Source organism: Miscanthus floridulus, chromosome 8 (genome assembly GCF_019320115.1).
Source record: "Miscanthus floridulus cultivar M001 chromosome 8, ASM1932011v1, whole genome shotgun sequence".
In the NCBI taxonomy this organism is placed as follows: domain Eukaryota; kingdom Viridiplantae; phylum Streptophyta; class Magnoliopsida; order Poales; family Poaceae; genus Miscanthus; species Miscanthus floridulus.
This window is the reverse complement of record NC_089587.1, coordinates 117,409,435-117,433,779: the sequence shown is the minus strand read 5'-3', so window position 1 is coordinate 117,433,779 and position 24,345 is coordinate 117,409,435. Positions and strand designations below refer to the sequence as shown.

General features: G+C 44.1%; 1 protein-coding gene and 1 pseudogene across 1 annotated transcript; one reads left to right on the top strand and one right to left on the bottom strand.

Annotated features, from left to right (window-relative positions):
* Positions 1 to 1,883: 1,883 nt before the first annotated feature.
* LOC136473374 (uncharacterized) lies at positions 1,884 to 3,999 on the top strand. Its single transcript, XM_066471023.1, has 5 exons — positions 1,884 to 2,481; positions 2,608 to 2,734; positions 2,872 to 3,053; positions 3,178 to 3,551; positions 3,674 to 3,999. The coding sequence occupies exons 1-5, from the start codon at positions 1,887 to 1,889 to the stop codon at positions 3,866 to 3,868; spliced, it is 1,473 nt and encodes a 490-aa protein (XP_066327120.1). The 5' UTR covers positions 1,884 to 1,886; the 3' UTR covers positions 3,869 to 3,999.
* A 5,355-nt stretch (positions 4,000 to 9,354) lies between these two features.
* Positions 9,355 to 9,979, bottom strand: LOC136475366 (uncharacterized; annotated as a pseudogene).
* Positions 9,980 to 24,345: the final 14,366 nt, after the last annotated feature.

Below are 24,345 nucleotides of genomic sequence, written 5' to 3'. Positions count from 1 at the left end.
GGGACTAAAGGGTCCTTTAGTCCCGGGGGCAAAAAATGCCGAGGCTAATGCCAAATTGGGACATCGTTCTAAAGTCTGTTCTCTAGTAGTGCCTGTTAAAGGTTAACATAGAAATTTGGGGGGGGGGGGGGGGGGGGCAGAAGTTACATTTGGGTAAGAAATTATAATTAACCCTACTAGGTTTGAATACTTCATTGAAGTGTGACCTTATCTTGATATTCTCGAACTTATAATACATATTGCTTTTCAAGTCCAATGTTATATAGTTTTTGTTTGTCATTGGTTCTAAGAGATATTCTTTTTTTGGCCAAACTATAGTTTAATTTCAAGAGTTAGGGTTTTAAGTGCTAATACCAAGATCATGTCGATCTAAAGTTTCTTACAGATCACACTGTTCTATTCAATAATTTTGTTTTTGGTCCCTCGTATTTTTGGACTCTCTTATAAGACAACAACTTACTAATTCACATAAATTAATTTAACGCATGTATGTCTACTGCTATGACCTTGCCTAAAACCTGGAGTGTTACAAAAGTGGATGAGGGTTGGTGGAGGGAGGAATGGAGAAGAGAGGGGAGGGAACCATCAGGGAGGTTTATGCCTCTGAGCTTCAAGATCTAAGTCTAGTTGAATGTGGAGGAAGACACAGAGAGCGAGAGAGAGAAAATATTAGGTGGAGGCGGTGAGGACGGTGGTGAGAAAAAGTGGACAGACGTGAGCTGCTGTTTCAGTCGCAATTGAAAAAATATCGGATAAGGAGGTGCGGGGTCAAAGTCATGTTTCATTCACACATGTTGCTGATGACTGACCCCTATCATCAGAGACACATTGCAGTGACATGCGTCTGTGACGGGGACTCATCATAGACAGGTTGTCTATTGGCGTGGGGGACAACACATTAGAGACATGTTCCTTTTATAGCCGTCTCTATTAATATAGAGACATGTCTCAATTCCGTGTCTCTATATAGGTCTTTATATAGTTTTGACACAATGAGTACCTAGATGTATGTGTAAAAAAATCAGGTACAAATGGCCTTAAAAGCACTTCCGTATTCTTTCTCTTTGGTATAATTTTCATCAGCGTGCTCTGTCACATATCAAACGACACGTATAGTAGAAGTTGCCTTCCGACAAGACACATCAGCCAACGATACGCTTGCGCGAGATCGGCCGTGTCCCACAAACGAGGAATGTGGTACAAGGGACACGGATCGATACTTTTAAGTTCCCGGATCATTAGGGGGTATACGTCCTCAGGACGATTGGTTCGATAAGGGTAACATGATCCATGGATAATTGGGACGTATCTGGAACATAACAATAGAACGAGGATCATGATACTAGGATAATCTGGACAATTCTTTGTATTTTATTTTGTTTTAAGAGGGGTTTCAATCCTTGGTGTTTTTTTTCATGCCGTTTTCTCCTTGATGTATATATAAAATTATATGTTATGAATTTTTTTTAAAAAATTATATGTTATGTCCCTTGGGCCTGCAGCGCGTGTGGGCTAGGGCCCATTATTTGCCAACGTATTAGGTCTCCAACCGGCTTAGTTCCTGCGTACAGCAAACGTACACGCGCTCGCCGCCGCCCAGCAGCATCCATGCATCGATCCATCGCTCGCGATCCGGGGCGCGTCCCAAGCATTATCTGTCGCTCGTACCGCTTCGTCCCCGAACCGCGTTCCGGAACGGTCGTTCCGTGTGACTGTGATGTCTCCGGCCGGCGTCAACCGTCGCGTCCGCTCGCGGGCAAAGTACACGCGTAACACTCGTCCATCCGCCGTCCCTTCGCGCGGTACTTAAGAAAGCCTCCTCGCAGTGACAATTCTGCACACTGCACGCCATTGCCACATTCTCGACAGTTAACGCTGCGGCGGCCATGTCCGACGAGGTGTACGACCCAGACGGCGACATCAACCGCTACCTGCAGACCCCGTCGCTGGATTCTCACGTGCTCGCAGTGCCCGACGTTGAGCCCGTGGCAGCGCACGTCGGAGCGCCACAGCATGTGCCGCCCGTTCAAGTGTGCGTGGCCTTACCAACGGCACCGCCGCCGCCGCTGAACATGTCTATGGCGTTCGGCAACGATGACGATGTCCAGAACCATCATGTGATGACAGTGGACGTGCAGCCGCTGCAGGGTCAGTACGGTTTCCCTGCAGATCGAGTACAGGCAGTGCCCGCCAGGCATGATGACCGGCCCTGTTCCGAGCCCACGCTCGAACACAGCGTCCTTCCGGCACTACTAGGAACCTTGTCACTGCACGACCATTATTCCATGGAAAACGGAGACTACAGTGTTGACGCTATCTTCAAGAGCGCTGCCGCTGAGGACGCCGGCAACAATGACAGCGGCGCCGTGGCAGAGCACTCCGTGTTCCCTGTTGAGGAAGGCCTTACCTTCGTGCCGTTCGATCGCGGCCAACTGGATTGCTCCAAGTGCCGATCGGTCAGGGAGGTGCTCCATGAAAGCGGTAATAAGAGCACGCTATTAGAGTTTACACATATACATAATTTTGCGATAATTGGGTGCGTACATGCATATAATATATACTCGCTACTAGAGTTTACACATATTTCTTAATTGTGCACTTGGGCAGCGAATCACAAGCTCTATTTTGTTGTGCACGTCGGGGACCCTGCTGGAACATTCAAACACGCGATCATTGATCGCGCGTATATCGATGCCAGTGGCCAAACGATACTGAACGAGCTCATGTATGTTGAGTAAGTGACTGATTCTTAAACAAATTGCTACTCATCCGAAAAGCATGTAGAGAATGTGTGTGCATATATCACAGCATCACACACATGGATACGGTTGATACGGCAATGCTAATTCCCTCTGGTGAATTTCTTTTCAGTCTCCGTGAGCGCACGCATGGGTGTGTGCAGAACTTCATCGCAAACTGTGTGGAAATGCTCAAGAACGACACCAGTGGGCAGCTAACGGACTCTTGTTCTACGTCTCAGGCAACTAACGCCATGCACATACAGCTAGAGATGGATATGCTGAAGGAAATACTTTCCGCACCTTCCTCTAATAGTAAGGACGTTTATTTATTAATTGGAACACAATTAGTCATCTAGGATTCTAGGTACACATGTTCACGAAACTCATATCTAAAGATTCGTTGTGACAGTGTGACACATCGTTATTGCATTTGCAGCTGAAGCAGTAGGCGTCCCTCAGTCAGGTCCTGAAGCTCCTCATCAAACAGTCACGCGGGCAGAAGAAAACACCAATGCTGATGACACTGTGCTTATTAACGCTGCTAATTGGCCTGTGTTTTCTCCTGCAATACTTGAATCTTCACAAGTCAGTGTTCAACATGGAATGTCGTCGTCCAGTGATGCCAGTGCTACAGGCTACGAAAGTCTGCTAGCAAAGCAACGCCGAAGAATCTCCCAGTTGACTATGAAAGATATAGCCAACTTAATGCACATGAGCAAGAAAGATGCCGCCAAGGAACTGAATATTTCAGTCACATCTCTCAAGCGGCTCTGCCGGAAGAACAACACTGACCGCTGGCCAGCTCGCAAGGTACACAATCGATCGAAACGACTGCATGTAATTGATCTATATTGGAGTGATATATATGTCACTCATATCTTTTTCGCAAACATGCCCGAGCATGTGTTTCACTAATAACGTTGTTGCTCCAGATCAATTCACTCGACAGTCAGATTAAGAAGCTCGAGCAAGCTGCACTGAGAAATGTTGGGACGAGAGGCCTGCTGGCGATTAAGGAAAAGATGGAAATGCTGAAGTATGAGAAGGCACAAGTTTGTGCCTCCGTCTTGAAGGATATCCAGGAGAACCAGAAGCATAACGACGGTGCTAGTGGCAGCAGTGGTTGATAAATACTCGAAATTAATAATCGAAGAATAACGTGTGAGTGGTTGAATAAACTTTGTCAGCGCATTGCTACTATGTTTATCTCTGTGATTTTCTATCGATCTGTAACAATTTGTGGTCAAAACACAGTCACTAATAATCACATCTCAGCACTTCTTTTTGGCTTGTTTGGTAAAACTCTGCTATCTTGTATAACTTAGCATTGGACCTAGGGACACAGTGAGATGCAAGTAAAAAATGTTTTTCAAAAAACTAACTCATCACCTAAGGTGAAGATGTTCATGTTGGAACATATTTGAGTTAGCGCATTTGAAACGCTTGCGATGTTCGTGACTTATTGTTGATTTTCAGCACTCACCAGATTGATCTGGTGCCCCCCTTAGGAAGTCGCTGGATTATGAGGTGCACGGTCCGGACTTAACAGTTCCTAGGGTTAGCCACAAGATTAGTCTGGTGGGTAACCACTAACTGCACCAGACCATAAGTTACCACTATCCACAGTGGGGCGTTTTCAACCGGGTGCACCGATTGGTCCAGCGCGAAGCACTGGGCCAATCCGATGGCCAAAAATCAAGTTTCGGACCTCTCTGGTGAGTACCGGATTAGTCCGGTGTGTGGCTTCTGTGCAGCACCAAACTATGCGCTAGAGTAGCCATTAGAGGGCCTAAACGGCTAGTTTGGCTATGATCGAGCACGGGACAGCCACCAAATTAGTCGGTTGTGGTGCCCTGAGGTATCACCAGACTATGTGGTACCCAGTTTAAATTCTAGATTAAATCCGAGCCATTGGATTCAATGGAAATTGATCTGGTGGTGCTGGTCCGGTGGGTACTAGACCAATCCGATGCCTACGCAGACATACAGCCCGCTAGCTTCTTTTCAACTGACTAGTTTTTTGGGGCATTTCTATAAAAACGTGTTGGGCAGCTCATGGTGAGCTCTCTTGACATTCTAATCTTTCTAACACATGTGCAAGCCTCCATGAGCACCTCCCATTCATCTCCTTGATCCAAAGTGAGATTGTGAGAAAGATGTAGTGCATTTGTTTTGTTAATTTTTGCATCTAGTGGCACTAGTCCATATATTTAGCCTTAGTTTCCTTGTTACTCTTGGTGCTCATTGCCACTTAGACAGCTTGGTGGTTTGGGAGATTGTGAAGAGGAACTCTAGTGAAATGCTCGTGGCTACTTGGAGTGCATCTTGTGCTTGATTCTTGCGGCACCCAAATTATGGGTCTAGCTTGAGTGGCTAGTTAGCACACACATAATCACTTTGGAGACTCGCGACAAGACATAGGTTATCGGCAAGCAACCAAACCACGGGGATAAAATCTTCTGCACATCTCTTGCCTTCGGTGGTTGGCTACTACTCACCACACTTGTATTTACATTCATATATTGTGCTTGTGTATGGTAGTTACTTCAATAGCTGACTAGACTAGTAGTGTTAGTTGTTTAGTTAAGCAGCTAGTTTTATTTTCATAGCCACCACCGCTTCCCTTGGAAGATCCCGTCTATGCCTGGCTCCCCACCAGCATATGAAGCATGCAGTAGGCTCCACCCCAGGGAGACCCCATTCTTCTGCGTTGTACCCGACCCCATCATCCCAGCAGCCGGCATGTGGGTGCAACAAGAGTCGGCATCATTGACTAAGGCCTCGTTTGCTTTCTCCGGAATGGTCCGTTTCCGGACGGATTTATTCCGGTTGTTATACAAATTACACATGCATATCTGGCCGGATTGGTTCCAGATCTTCATTCCGAGATAACCGAACATAGCCTTAGTGGGAGCAACAGGAGCTGCCATGCAGGGTTCACAGTTTCTCTTGCCATGCAGGGTTCATAGTTTCTCTTGGCTATATGGTTCATCTTTGGGATCGAGCTTCAAGAAAATGCGAATAGTCTTGTCAATACATAAATGTATAAACTCCCTAGAAATTTTAATTGTGCTTATATCCATCACTATAGGACTTGGGTTCACGTCTACAAAGAAGTGTGGTTCTTTCGACAAATTCCTACCTCAATCTGGGATGTTTGAGTTTTAGAACACTCTGGCCCATAGACATGTAGAATAGAAATACTATCCCCACTCCGACCAAGACAGAACTTTTACTAATTATTGTGATCTTTTTGTTCAAATAATAATTAAGGTGAAGCAGGTTCAAGAACAACAAATCTCTATATGATAAAAAATCGAAATTATAATCTTTGAAAAAAAAGTAGAGGAACCGATTGAGTGAAGAAAATTATTGGCTTCATTGAGCATCTTCGTGTATGTCCATGAAACTTCAGAATATGGAAGCACATAATCTTTTGTGGGTAATGCTGGATCAGAGCAAGTCGTTACATTTTTGTTTGTCAATGTCACTATATGCTGCACTAGAATGAAGAAAATCATTATTTTACTCTAAAGTAGGTTCTAAATGTATCTTATGTTCTGTAATTCATGAAGCTAGTGATTCTGCGTATTGCAATTCAGTATATGTTTTATCTTAGATTCAATACATCGGATGGGTGCGTGACGTGTCCCTAGGCAGGTGCGTGGGTAGGCCTTAGGTGGTGTGCTGGCGGCCCCCAGGCGGTTGCGTGGGCGTCCCGAGCTGGGCGCGCGAGCAGGCCTCAGGCGGCGCGCCGCCGGCTCCTAGGTGGGCACGCGGGCGGCCCTCCCCTCTGCTGGTTGTCCTTCCTCAACATTTTTCCCTCCTGCGGCGTCCTTTCATTGCCCTCCGCGGCCCAGTTCTCCTGCACGGCCCGCCAATGCCGTCGTTGAGTCACCCCAGCCATGACTTTTTGACGGCGCCTTTGGGATTCCGATCCAGCGATCTCTTCACCTGATCTAGCTTGTTGTGGCCGGATTTGCACCATTGGGCCATGCGACAGCAGCACGATGTCTTACGGCGCCCCACAGTTGATCTGGTGCGCTCTTCATCGGATCTAGCGGCCATGAGGTCGGATCTGGTGAGACCGGCATGAGCGTCGGTGAAGATCTCGGTGAGGAGGAGGCGGATCAGGTTGAGGCATATCCTGTCAACAGCGGAGGCCTAGGAGTCCGGGCGGAAGAGGAAATCCACGGCGGCAGCGATAGAGGACTCCGACAAAGGCGACAGCTATGATCACAATGGCGCCAGCTGCCCTATGGGCGGAGGCCATGTAATGTGGCGAAGCGGAAGCGGATCCTGTCGGCTCGCGTTTGATCTGACTAGTTCTGACCGGAAGATGACAGATGAAGGTAGGCTACTGGCGACATGTGGCGTCACCTCACTTGAATTAAGCGGATGAAGATGCCACTAGCGCAGGTTCGCAAGGATGGCGTACTAGGGGCAACGGCGACTTGACGACTTCCACTCGCTGAATTTGGCTGTTTTAGGAGAGGATGCCGGAAAGCAGGGATGTGCCGAGGTCATAGTCTTTTCCTTTTTTTGGTCATGTGTTCTCCACTTTGTTGAGGTGTGAGTTTGTGTGCTTTTATATCCTTTTGGTTGTTATATCCATTGTGGATACAGAGGACGGATTAATGAATCCATTATTAAAAAAACATCTGATGGGTGCAGCACTGGAGTTATCATTTGAAGCACTGACATGTATTATTAGGCATGTCCCGCATGCGATGGAGTCGAAACATTCCTGAGGATGTGGCAGGTTTGAATTTTTTTTTCTCGGATATTGGAGGAAATCTACGTATCATTGCATTATAGAGAGAAAATGATCGGCCCCTTACAAACACCACCACCTCACTCCGGATGGGCTGTGAGGGGTTGTTTCTTTACATCGAAGAACTTAAACTAAAACAACTGAGAAAAGGGATGAGGCCTGAGCACAAAGAACACCAACCAACTAAACTAAGGTAAGCTATCCTAGCCCAACACCGTGACCCAGACCCAGCGTGCGCAGGCCACGCACTCCTGCCAAGCACCAAAGGTGGTCTCTGAACTCTTCGAATAGCCTAGTGATGTAGGGGTGAGACCCTTCAAAAAAACGCAAGCATTTTGGTGCTTCCAAAGGATCTAGGAACCTAGAATGATAGTTGTGTTCAGCCCCTCCTTCTCCTTCGGAATTCTCTTGGTTGCTTTTCGCTAGCAATCAGCCAATGATTCCTCTCACCTTGTGGGAGCCCCATCTTGCAGTCCCAAAGGAGTCAGGATCCGTGACCAAAATTCTCGAGCGAGGACACATGTAGTAAGCAGATGTTGGACCGTCTCATCTTCTTGATCACATAAGGGGCAGTGGCCCCGCTGAGGCAATCCTCTCTTGGCCAATCGGTCTACCTATTTCGGATTGCTAACCATAAAAATAGTTTGCACTTTGTTGGTGCCATGGATTTCCATAGACGTCGCCAAGGCGCAAAGGTGATGGAGCCATTGCAGAACGCTTGATATGCAGATTTTGAGGTATACTAGCCTAACTCTTCCAGTCTCCAAACGTGGACACCGTCATCCTGAGAGAGGATTGTCTCATGCAGTATCTCCCATAATTGAACCACAAATATTAATATGTCATACATATTTAGCCAAAGTTAAAAATTTTGACTTCTCGAGAAATAAGAATAACACTTATTTTGGGATGGAGAGGCAGTATTTCGTTACTTCACTACACGTGCAACATAATCTCTATCTCCCCATTTCACTTGTACGGGTCGTAAATGGTTCATTCATTACTTAAACAACAAAACTAAAGCATCAGCCGGAGCATCTTGATCGGCACGTACGAAGCCTATTACTTGGAACGTCAGAAATTGTATTATGACGTGTCATTTCGGTGTCAAACTCTCAAATTGCATTTTCATATCCTCGATGGGCGTTTGCCATGGAAGCCTAAGCCAGATCTGGGCTTGTATCCCTAAGCTGCTATATTTTGAGATTGGGCCTATACCTGAAATTCAAGCCCAGGCTAAATGAATATCTGGAACCGTTTTCAAGTTTCAACCTGATGCGGATCAAATAGGGAATCTTTAATTAATTCGACATTCTTTTTCAAAAAAAAAAATCTTTGTATCCAGTCAACAACCCAGTTAGTGCTGGTAGCCAGTTGTGCTGTGCTCATCAGACGTGTAAAGCATAGCTGGCTAGGCTACAACTTGATTTCTTGGCTCGTTATTAGTTGTGACGACAAGCATATAAAGAAACGTTCCAAACATGAGATAACAACGTCAGTTACCTTTTGACAGTCTGTTTTTATGTTAAAGCTTGGCTGTAAAGTTGGCTCAATTAGAGCTGAGTTTGTCTTTATGCCCAACAGACTTTGGTTGATTGTTAGTTGAATTTAGCAGGTTATATGAGTGATGACGACACAATTACAATAACGCGTCTATATTAATATAGACATGTTGCATATATTGATGTAACAGTGAGATTAGGAAATTCATAGCTAATCAGATTGAAACCCATGAACTCTTACCAAACTCAACTTACAATGCAAGCTTACACAGAATTTTGACTAGAGCTGGCGCTTAATTAGCATGCGACAAGGAGATATGGTTGTTTCAAGCTAAGCCTAAGGGAATGACTCGACCTCAGCACAAATGAAGAAGATGCGCCTGTAGCCGACAACTGCTTCTCCCTCCGCCACCGGCGCCTTCCTTGCCTTGCTCCTGGTCCACCTGCTCTCGGCCTCCATGGCCGTGGCGAGGCTATACCTATACTGTAGAAAATACTCATTCCTGCACTCTTCCGTGCAGAACCCCATGCTCCTGCATTCCAAAGGAAAAGAAGATTGAAACCAGCCATGCCTAGTACATGTGAAAGAAGTAAGAACAAGCGGCAAGTTCAATCGAGGCTTACATGTACATGTAGATGATGCGGTCATCCATTCGGCGGTCGCAGAGCTTTCATAATAAGAGAGAATAATCGTCTACACAAAAGGGGAGCTGGTCATCATGCAGTAGGGGGTGTTGCAAAGTGCAGCCATTGCAGCATCGGTCGGTCGTCATCACTACCAGGGTGATGCTCCGGGCACTGCGGCGACCAGGCTCGGCCACATGAAGGTGCGCCGATGCGGGCTCTACGAGGGCCGCCTGGAGACAAACACTGGTCTCTGGGTTGCACGGGACCATGGTCGTGAATGGTCCTCCCCCAGAGCGCTTCTTCGTGTGGATGTGCAGGGCATCACGGGAAGACATGCTTCCCGACGTTGCTGCTGCTCGGGATGCACGTGTGCTCAATTGCACTATGTGCTGGAGAGGGAGAAGAAGAGAAGTGATCAACTGGTTGGTGGGTACAGTGGAGCGATAGATGAGGGGAGGTGTATATATGGTTGGAGGGAGGCTATAGTGATGGGTTTCCTTGCGCTGAATTTATGTCCTTTTGTGCTTATTTTTGTCTACAGAATCTTTTCTGTTGGCACCGTTGGCACCTTGGTGTTGCTAGACATATACCATGAGGCTACACAGCTGGTTACCACTTACAAGTGCAGTGTCCTCATGAAAACATCTTGTTCTAACTCCTATATTATATTTCGTATACGTTCAAGAATTTCAAGTTTAGAATTGAATTCTTTTGTTGATGACCATACGCGGACAGCATGTATATGGTATGTAGCAACACTTTATATATTATCAATGTTGTAAGGGTATGTAAAAAGCGTTGCGGAAACTGTCTACATAGCGCCACTTTTGCAAAAAAGAACCCTCACGAACAGCAATCAATGAAGGAAGAGAGGACATTAGCGTATCGTGAGGCAACGGCAACGGCTCATGCTCCCCAGTACCCGGCAAACGTGATGTCCGGAGCAGCATTTTACGAGTCATCGTCCATAGGAGATGCAACTGCGGGTTCCAGCTGCGCATGTGCAGGATGGTGCCAAAATCCATCCCGCCACCATATATTCCTCTCCAATCCATCAGTTCTCTCCTCCCCAGCAAGTGCAGCGTGGCAGTGATGGAAGAGCACAAGGGCATGGTGCCGGCAAGGAAGAGCATTGAAGAGCAAGGTTGAGGCGATGGCGGCTGGGGTCCCAATCTATGGCGGTGGCGGGAATAATGCCACAGCAGTGGTGGCGGCAATGGCTTGGTGGTTGGATTTGGCACTGCTGATTCGTCTCTATTTGACAACAACTAGTGCTGCACCGGCGCGACGAACTCAACCATGGCGGAGGTGGCTTCGCCGGCACTCCTCCCTACATGGGTGAGTTTCCTTTCCTTTCAAAACCACCTCTAAATTGGCGGGATGCAGGCAGCAATCGTAATTCAATTACTTCTCAATTAGGGCATTTGTCTGCTTGGCATCCTGCATGGTAACACACTAATACTTGAAGCCCTCCAAATTAGTTACCAATTTATTGTTGTTTGTGCATCATTTAAGTTATGCGCACAGGCACAGTTGCAGGATTCATTCCCGTTATAGTCAAGCAGAAAGACATAATATTTTTTGAACCGGGGTAACCCATTTCCATTAGCAACACAAATAACCACTGTGGTGTTACAGAAATTGGTATGAGAAGGCTCGGTAATAACCCCGAAACAAAAACAATCTAGCCTCTAATTACACTTGTCTCTGGAGAACTAGGGCCAAAACATACAGAGAAGATTACATACAGTTCGGTCAAAAACAGAAACAGAGAGGGAACTCCCACTAGAAACCAATGAGAAAAAACTACGAACATTAACCAAACCAAAAGCAGTCCAGCACCTACTTCCATTTTATTAATCTGCACAGGAGGGCAGATGGGCTGACCAGAATTTCATCACCTGTAACGCCACCTTGAGAAAAATGCATACATTCTTGATGATATAGCTTCCTTTGAATCCTGCCTTTTGAGGGCCTGCCCAATGTATATTTCATAGAAGAACATGCACTGCCAAGAATTGCACATGGATGTTTAATCAACTTCTTATCGAACTAGGCTCTGTTTCAAGCCTTCCATGTAGCCCAGCATATTGCTTCAAGACCCAAAGTAAAAACATCTTTACCCTTAGGTAGAATCCTAGCTACCCATTTCCAGTATTGGTTCAAGTAACATGGAATAATGTAGCTAGCACCACAATAATCGGCTAGAATAATGGATCAAACTAGCCGAGAAACAGCACACAGAAAGAACAAATGGTTAATTGATTCATTTTGGTCACAAAAGTAGAAAGTCGGAGAGCCTAGCCATTCCCTCCTTATCATGTTGTCTTTGGTTAGAACAGCTTCAGTTTGCATTAACCAAATGAATATTTTGATTCTGTGTGGTATTTTCACCTTCTATATATGGGCGTAAGAGTACATGTACATCCTGACTTACACTACAAGAAATGGGTGGCTTTTTGACGTATTTAGTACGACAACAGGTCATAGTGTGAAAGTTCCATTCTTAGACCACTTTAAAGAAATAATATCCTCTTCCTCATTTAATTAGGTTGCAAGAATATTGCTATGCAATTCACCCACTCATTCCTAAGTACTGCTGGTAGCCGCCATCTGAATTCAGTGTTTGCTGCCTCTCTCGACAAAGTCTTTCAATCACTACCGGAGGCGGCTTCTTTGCCTGAGTGTCCCAGACTTTGCTGAGTGCTTTTTATCGGGTGCTCGGCAAAGAGGCTATTTGCCGAGTGCCAGAGAGAAAGCACTCGGCAAACAACTGGCACTCGGCAAAGAGGTGGTTTGCCGAGTGCCGAGCACTCGGCAAACAATAACACTCGGCGAAGACCAGGTTTGCCGAGTGTCGGGCACTCGGCAAATCAGAACACTCGGCAAAGGGCTGCCGCCATTAACGGCCGGCAGCCGCCGTTAGCCCTTTGCCGAGTGTCTTCTCCTGACACTCGGCAAAGCGGTGATTTGCCGAGTGTCATTTTTTGACACTCGGCAAACCATATTTTTTTCACTTTTGACCTCCAAACTTTTTCTGCAGTCCTCATACAATACCTGGTACTCCATGTTCTAATGTGGCACATTTCTCGGACTTTTTCTATATTTCTTTAATTTATTTCATTTAATTGAATTTTCTTGGATAATTCAAATTATAACTGCTAGTCATTCGAATAATAAAAAAATGAATGGAAAAATGATATTCATGTTATTTAGTATAATGTGAGGCCGTATCCAGGAATAGACCACCAATTTTGAACAGATTGTTCACGAAACATGACCACGAACTTGCGGTTGAGTTGTTTTTAAATTCTATAAAAAGCAAACAAAGTTCAAAAATCATGAAACTTGTCAAGATGTCATGATATCATATGTGGAGGATGTGATAAAAATTTGAGAAGGTTTCGCGCAAGTTGTCACATATGATGCTTGCAAACCGAAGAATCTGCGAAGAAGTTTTATGATTTCGTGAAGAGGCCACTGAGGTGGTAAGCATCGTACGTGACAAACTTGCGTGAAACCTCCTCAATTTTTTATCACAGCCTCCACATATGATATCATGACATCTTGACAAGGTTCAAGATTTTCGGTCTTCGTTTGCTTTTTATAGAATTTAAAAACAACTCGACCACAAGTTCGTGGTCATGTTTCATGAACAAGATGTTCGAAATTGGTGGTCTATTCCTGGATATGGCCTCACAATATACTAAATAACATGAATATCATTTTTCCCATTTATTTTTTTCATTATTCGAATGACTAGCAGTTATAATTTGAATTATCCAAGAAAATTCAATTAAATGAAATAAATTAAAGAAATATAGAAAAAGTCCGAGAAATATGCCACATTGGAACATGGAGTACCAGGTATTGTATGAGGACTACAGAAAAAATTTGGGGGCAGGAAGAAAAAATAATAAAAATGGTTTGCCGAGTGTCTGCATTTGGCGCTTGGCAAAGGAGCCTCTTTGCCGAGTGCTAGGACGGCGGGCACTCGGCAAAGAATATAAAAAAATTAAAAAAAATACTTTGCCGAGTGCCAGATCGAGGGCACTCGGCAAAGGGGGGATTTAAGCCTGCTGGCCTAGCCAGCCCACACACATCGCACACATGCACGCAGGCAGTAGACCGCGCTAGCGCCGCCGCCGCCCCCCGCGCCGCGCCACCGGAGGAGGAGAAAGAGAGGAGGAGAGAGAGGAGGAGGAGGAAGAAGGAGGAAGAGAAGGAGGAGGAGGAAGAAGGAGGAAGGAGGAAGAAGGAGGAAGGAGGAAGAAGGAGGAGGAGGAAGAGGAGGCACCCCGGCCGCCGTTGCCACGTCCCCGGCGCTTCCCTAGCCGTCACCTTGTCCACCGGTGCCCTGGCCCCTTCACCACCACCGCCCTATGACGCCCACTAGGTATGCCCTACCGTCGTCATCGTCGTAGTATTACTAGTAGTTGTGGTAGTAGTAGTGGTAGAGTAGCAGTGGTGGTAGTCGTAGGAGTGGTTGTGACATTGTTATATATATGTGGTTGGATATAATCTTGTGCATATCGGCCATCGTGTCGTTCATATATATGTGCATGTTGGCCATTATACCATTGGTTTTCTTGCAGGTTTTGGAAACCTCGCTGTGCAGGGGAGGTGCTGCCGAAATTTTGTATTGATAGTTTTATGTTTCTTTTTTTTTTGCAGAGAAGAGCCCGTCGGAGCGAAGCCGGAGTACCTCGGTGACCCCGATCGCCTTCCTCACCGCTACGGGTCTGCCTGCACCACGTCGCCTCACCACTACACCGACCCGCCATGGCCCTGCTAGCCTGACTCCACCGCCACCCTAGGTATAACCCCTCTTTCCGTATCATGGTCTTGAATCATGTAACCCAGTTAGGCGTCTCCCGTTCGAAAGAGATACGAGTGGAAATATGCAGATATTTCCATATCAAAAACCATATCTGTTTCGATGCCAGGACGGATATGAGGCTAGGGCGGATGTGGTGGCTACCAAATGCTACAAAAAAAATCATTGTGGACATGCATTACGAGGCGCGCATCTAGGCCGTCATAACTTACCACGGGACCGTCCTTGGAATGAAGGTCACCAAAAGGGACGCGAGAACCATGACGCTGACCCGGGACCAGTACCTACAGGTAAATACATAACATTAATACTGATTCCTTTTGAGATTAAGTAGGCTTAATTTCATCTTCTGATATGTCATGTACTTGATGGCCTACAGATGATTCCTTATTGGTGCGCCGCACATCCCCAGTGCTAGGTACAGATGGTGGACAAGTGGTGCTCACGCGAGTGGGAGGAGACACACAACTTGTGCTGGGAGCGGCATTTCATGATGCCAGTTGTAGCACACCATCAAAGGTAGTCGCAGCCTCAGCGGATACGCAGAAAGTTGGGTACGCGAATTCATTTATTTATTCTAACGCTCAATTCTGCATGATTTCTAATCATCTTGCTATTTTTCTCGTAGTCGGCGTCACATGGTGGCCAGCCTTGCTTCATCTTCAAGGCATTTGTTATGGCCCACAAGGGCAAGGTGACGTCCGACGTCGACTACAACCCAGAGGATGGGCTCGAGGCGTACAGCAATGTGACCATCCACAACCGCCTCAGTGAGTACACATCGATGGCAAGGGAGGTCCATGGGCCAGAGTATGATCCGAGCACTGAGGACCTTGATGGAAAAATAGTCATGAGGTTGGGAGGAGGCAAGAAGCATGGGCGGTACTGGATTGGCGACGGTGCAATCGACTCAGCCACTACTCCCAGTCTCTCCTAGATTTGAGCAAGCAGCACGAGCATGAGCCTGGCCATACGACCTCGGCAGGACACTTCACACCACCGGGTGGAGGCACTCGAGGTTATTCCTGGTTTATTCACCGTTCATTGGTTTTTTCATACCTTTCCTTTGTATTATTGTAACATTGGGGTGAATATATTGTAGGCCCAGCTGGAACAAGAGAGGAGGATACGGGAGCAGATGCAGACGAAGATGGAGATGGTGGAGGCCGAGCGGGAGGCCAAGCAGCGGAGGATAGCGGAGATTCTTCAGTACATGCAAAGTCTTGGCGCCGCTACAGGTGTAGTTCCGCCACCTTTGCTATTCGCTCCACCTCCACCTCCTCACTATTCTACTCCTATGAGTATAAATGTTTTAGTTTGTATGTTCATGCTTACGGTCAAACCTAGTGGAGTATGAAAGTTTTATTCATGTATGGTATATATTTATCTTGTCTCACACATGCAATCTCTTCTCCTTTGTGCAGAATCAATCGGCGGCATCGAACGATCCTCACGCTTCAGCAAATCCTTCACTAAATCAGTCTCATTGGCCATCTTGGTGATGATACTTGTGGTTGTTAATGGTACTTCTATTTGCAATTGTGGTTGTAGATGATGGAGCACTTGGATTACTTGTGAACTTATTTGTGATATATTGTGAGACATGTGACGTTTGTGATATATATGTGACATTTGTGATATATGTGGTGTTGGTGATATATATGTGTTGATGATGATATATATGTGATATTGGTGATGTTTGTTATATATATCTTCTGTTTGTTTCGATGGGATGTAAAAAACAAATAAAAAAGGTTGTTTTCAGTCACTTTGCTGGGTGCAATGGCCATGACACTCGGCAAAGTGACTACCTGGGAACATGCTTTGCCGATTGTAAACGCCATTGCACTCGGCAAACATCATAGATTTGTCGAGTGCCATGGGCTAGGCACTCGGCAAAGGTTGCCTGTTTGCCGAGTGTCTTGACAGGACACTCGGCAAATAGGCTACCTTTGCTGAGTGTCTGAGTCAATGGCGCTCGGCAAAGCGGCGACCTTTGCCGAGTGCTTGACCTTGACACTCAGCAAAGCCGCCATCACGGCAACTTTTCTTTGCCGATTGTCAGATTAGCACTCGGCAAAGAGGTCTTTATCAATAAACTGTTTACCGAGCGCCCTTTGCCTAACACTCGGCAAAGGCTTCGCCGAGTGTATATCGGCCTTTGCCGAGTGCCTGAGGCTCTCGGCAAAGAAGCTGAATCCTTTAGTGAATGTAATTTCTTTGTCACTACAGAAGGGGGTGAGATAGGAAAAAAGGTTTATCACCCATCCAGGTATCAGTCCACACTAACCCTATCTCCTTTGTTCACTTTTCATGCTCTTCCACTCAAATCGTATATATCTTTGATTTTTAGAATCAGAAGGTCCGACCAAACAGGTGAGTCATCTTTATGGAGTTTCACCATTACAATTGCATAATTGCAAGTATGAACTCGGGTGACTAGTGCCTCAGTCGGTTTCCTCTATCTAGGTTGAGCCTTTTTCACCTCTTCCATGTATTCCTTCTCAGTAAAACCTAATATCTCAAATCTCCTTGAGCCACCGATACCCCTCTCTTGAGAAAAAAGAAGACTGATAAGAGATAAATCAAGGATTAACCATTGTTCGCCGCCATTGTTCCTCCTTAAAACAGATTAGGCATGTTCTTGTCTTTCTATTTTGTCCTCATTTCCATGCTTTCGCTCACCGTTTGTGACAATGATGCTGCATGTGGCATAGATTGAGATGGCAAGAGATATATGATGGCGATCGCCATGAGGGAGAAGGAAAACAGAAGGTCTTTTGATGTAGGTCTTCACACTACTACAGTATTTTTAATTGAAGCAGGCAAAAGGGATTAACCAAGGCGGGCCCAAAGGTCATGGTCAATCCAGCCTCAATGGAGGTGGTTGGCCGCCCACCTCGGTTAATCGATTAATCGAGGCGGTCAGCATAAGACAACTATCTTGGTAAATACTTATTGACCGAACCCTAAGCAGCCTACCTCCATTAAACTTTTAATCGAGGTGGGTGCCTTAAGCCGCCCGCCTTAGTTAAACAATTAACGGAGGCGGCTGTTATTAGATGCCCGCCTCCGTTAATGATTTTCTAGATTAAAAAAATACTTCTTGAAATTTGGATTTGAATTTGAAATTAAATTTTGCAGATTAAAACACATACAAAGCAGAAAATACGCATATAGAGGACAAACATATATTACATTCATTCATGTGTGGTCCTTATCGTTCCACGAACAAACATTAAGTTATTACATCACATGCCTCATTTAATATAGATTAACCGAGATGGTTGTTTTTACTCAACCACCTCGGTTAATCTATTAGCCGAGGTGGTTGCATTAGGGCAACTGCCTTGGTTAATCGCCATTAACCGAGGCAGGCGCGTTAGGTTGCCCACCTCGATTAAGGATTAATCGAGGCGGTTGCTGGACCGGCTACCCAGCCACGAATAACCGTGGCGGGCAACCATCCCAACTACCTTGAAGCCCAAAATGCAAATGCCTCGGTTAAGTTTTTGTGTAGTAGTGTCATATAATCGTTGTGGGGGTAAGATCTTGCTTTTCCCCGTGTTTTTGTGTGAATCTATGCTAGGGTTTAGCGAATTTGTTGGATTAGTGGGCAGGTTTAGGGTTCTAATCTCATAATTTGGCCCTGTTGTTTTTCTAGATCACGCAGTCATTGGTTAGGCGTCGTTTAAGACCTTTTTTATGCGTGGAAAATCAGAGAAAATTTATATTTCAGTAGTAAATTGCAGTGCCATTCTTTTTGGTGTAGAGATCACCTTTATAGCCCTTATGGTGTAGGAAATATAATTAGTGTTTAATGACATAGTTGTGTTATCAAACTTATGGACAATATTAGATGTGTTATGTTTTAAGCCGTCTTAAGCTCAGAATCTCGGGGAATGATCTACACGGAAGATGGGGCCTTTCCAATGGTGTATAGCATGTTGCCAGGTGTTTAGTGTCCAGCTATGCTTGCTTTAGTGAACTACTATTTTTTGTTATCGAGTTCAATTGGATTGTGGTCTTATTTTGGGCATTTTAGATTCTTCGAACACCAAAAGTTATAACATGAGAGTAATAGATCAATGTTATTTCAATTTTCTAACAAAGTTCCATAACTTTATTTGTGTTAATGGTTTGTCCATAGAAAAATATGAAGCAGGGTTGCTGCTATCATTCAAGCGTTTGGTACCTGTTTTGGGGAGAACATTGGTGCAGGCCGTAGGAATGCTTCATGTACGTGTTATTTTGTGCATATTTGTATGAGTATGTTTTCTTTGTTGGCGCTGTTTTAATAGGTGGTGCGCCACACCTTCGGATCATTCTTTGCTCAAATTCTTGCATCATAATTTTGAGAGAAGTAAATGAAACAGTAGTTTGCTACATCTTGAGTTATTGTTTATTCTACCTACACTTTGTCAAAAACATCAATCAACCAATATGATATACTTAATTAATGATTAACTTATTATTTTAGGCTTCTATAAGATCTTAATTGCCGAGTCTTTTGTAATATGTTTATCATCATGAGGTAAGCGAGATGTTTATAATTGTGCATGTACTTGACATATGTGGTAAGTATTCTTATAGTTGCATCACAATCTATTGCATAACATTCGTGGATGTCATCGCTTGCTGGCTGCAGTCGCACTTGAAGAGTATGTTATGTAACCTGAGGAGGCATTGATGCAGCTTCATACCTTGTTGGATATAGAGGCAATTAGGAGCTTTTATGGCTAGTGAAATTAGGACCAATTATGTCATTAAGCTTGACGCTTAGTGTGCCTTCTAAGACAACTTGCCTAATACAGCTACCCAAAATATTGGAGCCTTGAACTTTTAGGATCTCAAAGTGAAAAGCTAGTTAACCTTATCATATGCATTTTCAAAATCTAGTTTTCGGACTGTCCCCACTTTATTTTATCTTTTGGTCCCATGCAAAATTTCATGCAAAGCTAACACTCCATTCATAATGTTTCTATTTTTTTATAAACACAACCTGAGTTTTGTGGATTAGTTTATCAACATATGGCTCAATTCTAATTATCAAAGTTTTTCTGATCAACATATACAATCAACTCAATAAACATATAGGTTGAAACTGTTGGATTCTATTTTGCCTCTCCTAGCTTTGGGAGTAGGGTAATAACCTGATAATTGAGTCTATCAACTCTAAGACCGCCTTTGTGGAAGTCATCAAAAAGTTCCAGAATATCTTACTTAACCATGTCCCAACATGCAATAAAATGTTGGAGAAAACTCTATGGGAATAACTGTATTAGGCAAATTACACCAAATATTGGACAAAACTCTACGGGGATACTATCTAGGCATGCGACCTTGTTTTTCTCCCTTTGAAAGAGCGCATTCTTTATTTCCTCTTCCATGAATGGTGCCATACGCCTAATGGAGGGTCCAGGAGGAGGGGCTACAGGCCCAGGAAGGGTCAAGGATAGCCACACCCTAGCCAACTGCGCCACTAGGATGGGTGCGGCCAGGGGTGGGGCAGCCTGATGAGGACGGGGTTCCTGATCTTCCGTTAGGTTCTAGATAACTATCGATTTGGTCAGAGAGCGACACACCGATCCGGCTTCAGATCACAAAGACCCAAACCCTGCAAACTTAGCACCACGTCACCTTTGATTATCAACCGTATCACAATACGATTGACCTCACCATAAAGGCCAATCCCTGCTGTGAATTGAAGAACACAAGTAAGAACAAGATAAAACACAACTCAAGTGAAGTGACAATTGCGGATGTATGATTAAGCTCTCGAATGTGGGGTTTCACAAACCGATAATAGTGATTGTTCAAAGATAGATTGATCTAAAGCAAAACCGAAACCCTAATGATGGTGGCGGCGGCTGAATATAAGGTCTAAGGGTCGTCCCTCCCCCTGGACGCGCCCCCCTAACAGGCTCAAAGATGGTACACGGCCTAACGGACCAAAAGCGGTGACGCAACACCTGACACATTATGTATGCTGAGTTGTTTTGACGATTCCCATTGACTCTAGTGGAATTTTGGCCTTAAACTAAAGCCATTGGTTAGCTTATTAAATTATCTTTCCATTCATATGTGGATCATCAAAAACGGAGTCCGGATGCATCCTGGGTGTCCATTTTATTGTAGACTGGTCCTGAAGGCCGAGGCAAACTTGAACTCGAGTTGGACTGGGCCTCCGGCTTGGCTTGGATGCCCTTGCTGTCCTCCTATGGAGGCGGCCAAGGAGGTGGACGTCCAAGGGCTTCCTTGGTGAGTTCTCCATCTCCTTGGGGCGTGCTCCCACTTGCGCCAGGGTCCCAAGGATGAATAACAAGCCCATGATGATGATGTAGCTCCCAGTAGAAACAACGATAGAATATCTTGATGATTTGGAGGCCTTGCCGATGTGATATTGAGGTGGGACCAGATCTATGTAAAATCTTATCAAACAAGTTTTCCATCAAGTGCTCATTGACCTCAATCGCACTCCGGATGCATGAGTTGTGGCCTTCCCAATGAAGAATTATCAGTTCACCGATGAATTGAAAGTTCAACTTTGATGGACTTGCACTTTGACACACATTTGTACCTACAAGCAAATAATGACATGTACATGTGGAACCAAGTGAATTGTACCAAAAATCACTATGCAATTGTTGGAATGAGCTCACCTTATAATCAATGGTCGTATCCGATGGTGTCATGTCCTCATCATCTTCCCCTTCTTGACAGCAAACCGTCCTTGGTTTGAGCTTAGTTAGAGGACATGATGCAGGTAGTAGCCAACATTGCTCCCCTTCTTGAAATTCAACATGTGTCTTTGTAACAAAACTAGGGGAACTTGACATGACAAGACTATAGCTATTACAGCCCTCTAGTTGATCATATTTATGCACAATAAAAGGAGATTTCAGATTTGAACAAATATCAAAGTTTGAACACAAGACAAAGTTGTATTCTCATTCCATGATCATACTGTACATGTCAGAGGGGGTATTTATAGGGGCCCTAGTCTTCGTATTTTACATAAAATGACCATTTTACGCCTAACCCAAATAATTATAACCCTTTTCAACTACGTGGGCGAAGTGGTCTTTTTCTCCTTTTGAACTTTCATTCTTCAACTTTTGGTCACCAATCTTCTCGATGTCTTGGTCTTTTGGACTTGGTTGATTTTCACTTTGTCTTCTTCTGCGTTTAAAATTTTGGGCGAAGTCAAATCCTTGTCTTCACCTAATCTTGCTTTCTTATTTTCTTCAGCGAAGACGAAATCTCTCAAGTGAAGTCCAGTTTCCATCTCTGCTCTGTTTCTTTTCCTGCAAGTAAACTTTGTTATAGAAGTTGTAATTTTAACTCTAAAGTTTTAGGGGTTGAGTTTTCTTGGCGAAGTTAAATCCCCAACAGCAGCCCCTCGTGGGTGAAGGCCTACTCTAAAGGTCTAAATCCCATGAAGTTTGGATATAAAACGAAGACAGAAAACGACGTCCCGAACTTTGGAGTTGGCCATTTATAGCCGTTAGACTGTGAACAATTGTTTTTTTTTAATTGCAGCTGTCGTGTTTGACCGGCAGAAGCTAAACCGTCAGGTTTGACCCAAAGTCGCCTATATATACTTCGGTCCCTCCCTCTGTTTTTGCTATTTTTATCGAAGACGGGGAGGTGCTGCTGAAATTTTCTTTGAAGCGAAGTCAAAAAATTTAGCGAAGCCAAACTCTCTTTCGAAGACTATTTCTTTCCAGAGGTGAAAGTTTGATTGACTAAGGTTAATTTTTAATTTGTTTGTTTATTATTTTTATCATGCTGAGATGTTTCTTTTTCTAGATGTCTGGTCAAGAGAAGAATGCTTCTACAAATTCTCTAGTTACATCTAATCAGTCTGATTTGGGTGAAGATTTATCAGATGTTTCTGCATCCGAGTCCAAGTTGGTTGGTGATGACACGAAGTCTTTGAAGTTTGGCAAGACTTTGATGGATAATAAAGAATTAGATTGGATGGTGACTAATGGGATGGTGGAGAGTTGATTGACCAAGGTTAATTTTTAATCTGTTTATTTCTGTTATCTTTCTTTTTGTTTATTATTTTTATCTTGCTGAGATGTTTCTTTTTCTAGATGTATGATCAAGAGAAGAATGCTTCTACAAATTCTCTAGTTGGATCTAATCAGTCTGATTTGGGTGAAGATTTATCAGATGTTTCTGCATCTGAGTCCGAGTTGGTTGGTGATGACACAAAGTCTTTGAAGTTTGGCAAGACTTTGATGGATGATAAAGAATTAGATTGGATGGTGACTAATCGGATGGTGGAGAGGGCATCTGTTCGTTTGCCTAAAAATGAAGTAGTTCCTGATCCGAAACCTCATGAATGTGTGGTTTTTCGAGATCAATTTGCGGTGGACTTTGTATGCCATGTCAAGATTTTCTTGAAGAACTTTTGAAGGCATATAACATAGAAATGCATCATTTGACTCCTAATGGAATAGCGAAGATTGCTCTTTTTGTTTGGCCAGTGAAGTCTCAAGATGTAAACTTGGATATCAGGGCTTTTTGTGCTCTTCATGAGATGCATACTCAGTTTAGGAATAAGAATGTGGATAGGAAGACTATTATCAAGTACTTTGGTTGTTGCAGTTTTAAACCTGCTTGAGGTGCTAAGCAAATTTCTCCAGCTTCCAAGAATAAATGGGTTGAAAATTGGTATTGGTACTAGTTTTACCATACAGTTCCAATGGTCGAGGAAAGGGATTAGTTAAGAAAGATTGTGAAGCGCTATCCATTGGTTGCGAAGATGGGGAAGAATGTTTTTATTGGAAGCCTGAATTTCCGAGTACGAAGAATTCAAAGATTTATGAAAAGGCTTACAAGTTGACTGCTAGTTTGCAAAGTGCTCGTGATCTTTCTAAAAAATATATTGTAGTTCGAGTTTGGCCTTTCAAGAAGGGTTGGAGCTTTATTCATTTTCATAAGAAAGTTGTTAGGGGGAAAAATTATTTATATCCTGACAAAGAAGCTTTTTGCCTGAAGAAGTACACAAGAGATGAAGAATTTGTTTCTGCTGTTGAAGTTAAAGCAATTGAGATTCTAGGCAAGTTTCTAAAGGAGAAAGGACAAAATTCTTGGAAAAGCTTATAAGCGTATGAATAGAATATTTGAAATTGCCCAAATGAAATATGATGAAAGACCTCCACCAGCATATACTTGTGCAGCGAAGCCGAACATAGAAAATGTTACAAAGAAGAAAAGTGCTAGTTGTGGCAGAACCTCCTAAGAAATTGGACCCACGTGCACCTATCTTTGTCTTATCAGACCTCGGATAGCGTTCACGAGTTCCCAACAACTCAATAGGTCTGTCGGGTGTCCTCGGGAAACCCGAATCATCCACGATTCTCTTTTCAAACAGGATCCCAATCACAGACATTGCAGATTACAACAATTTATTCAAATATATACCAAAGTAAAAGATAGCGAAAGTCTTAAGATAACATAGTTACAACCCAGTTGTTTTCAAACTTACAATACCATAAGTGTCATACAACCATAGTAGCGGGATAATATTGCATTAACTTTATTTATCATACAAACTAGTGCCTTGTCCAAAGGCCATTCATCACTCCTCATCGTCATTGACTTCAAACACAGACATGCAGCAGGGACCAAAACAAGCCTACGCATGCGACTCACCTGCAACAAGGGTTAACAAACCCTGAGTACAAAGGTACTCAACAAGACTAACCCAACGTAACGGGGTGTAAAACTTTAGAGATGCAGGGGTTTGGGACAAGGTAAGTATGTAGCAAAATTCAAAGTACTTTGCCAAAAGCTTACTATTCTTATCCTATTTTTTAGTTTTACCCCTAAGTCTTTTAGTTCATTATC

Coding starts and splice junctions, on each gene's coding strand:
- LOC136473374 (XM_066471023.1), top strand. CDS start 1,887: ATGTCCGACGAGGTGTACGACCCAGACGGCGACATCAACCGCTACCTG. Junction 2,482..2,607: donor GGAGGTGCTCCATGAAAGCG/GTAATAAGAGCA, acceptor GCACTTGGGCAG/CGAATCACAAGCTCTATTTT. Junction 3,054..3,177: donor TTCCGCACCTTCCTCTAATA/GTAAGGACGTTT, acceptor TTGCATTTGCAG/CTGAAGCAGTAGGCGTCCCT.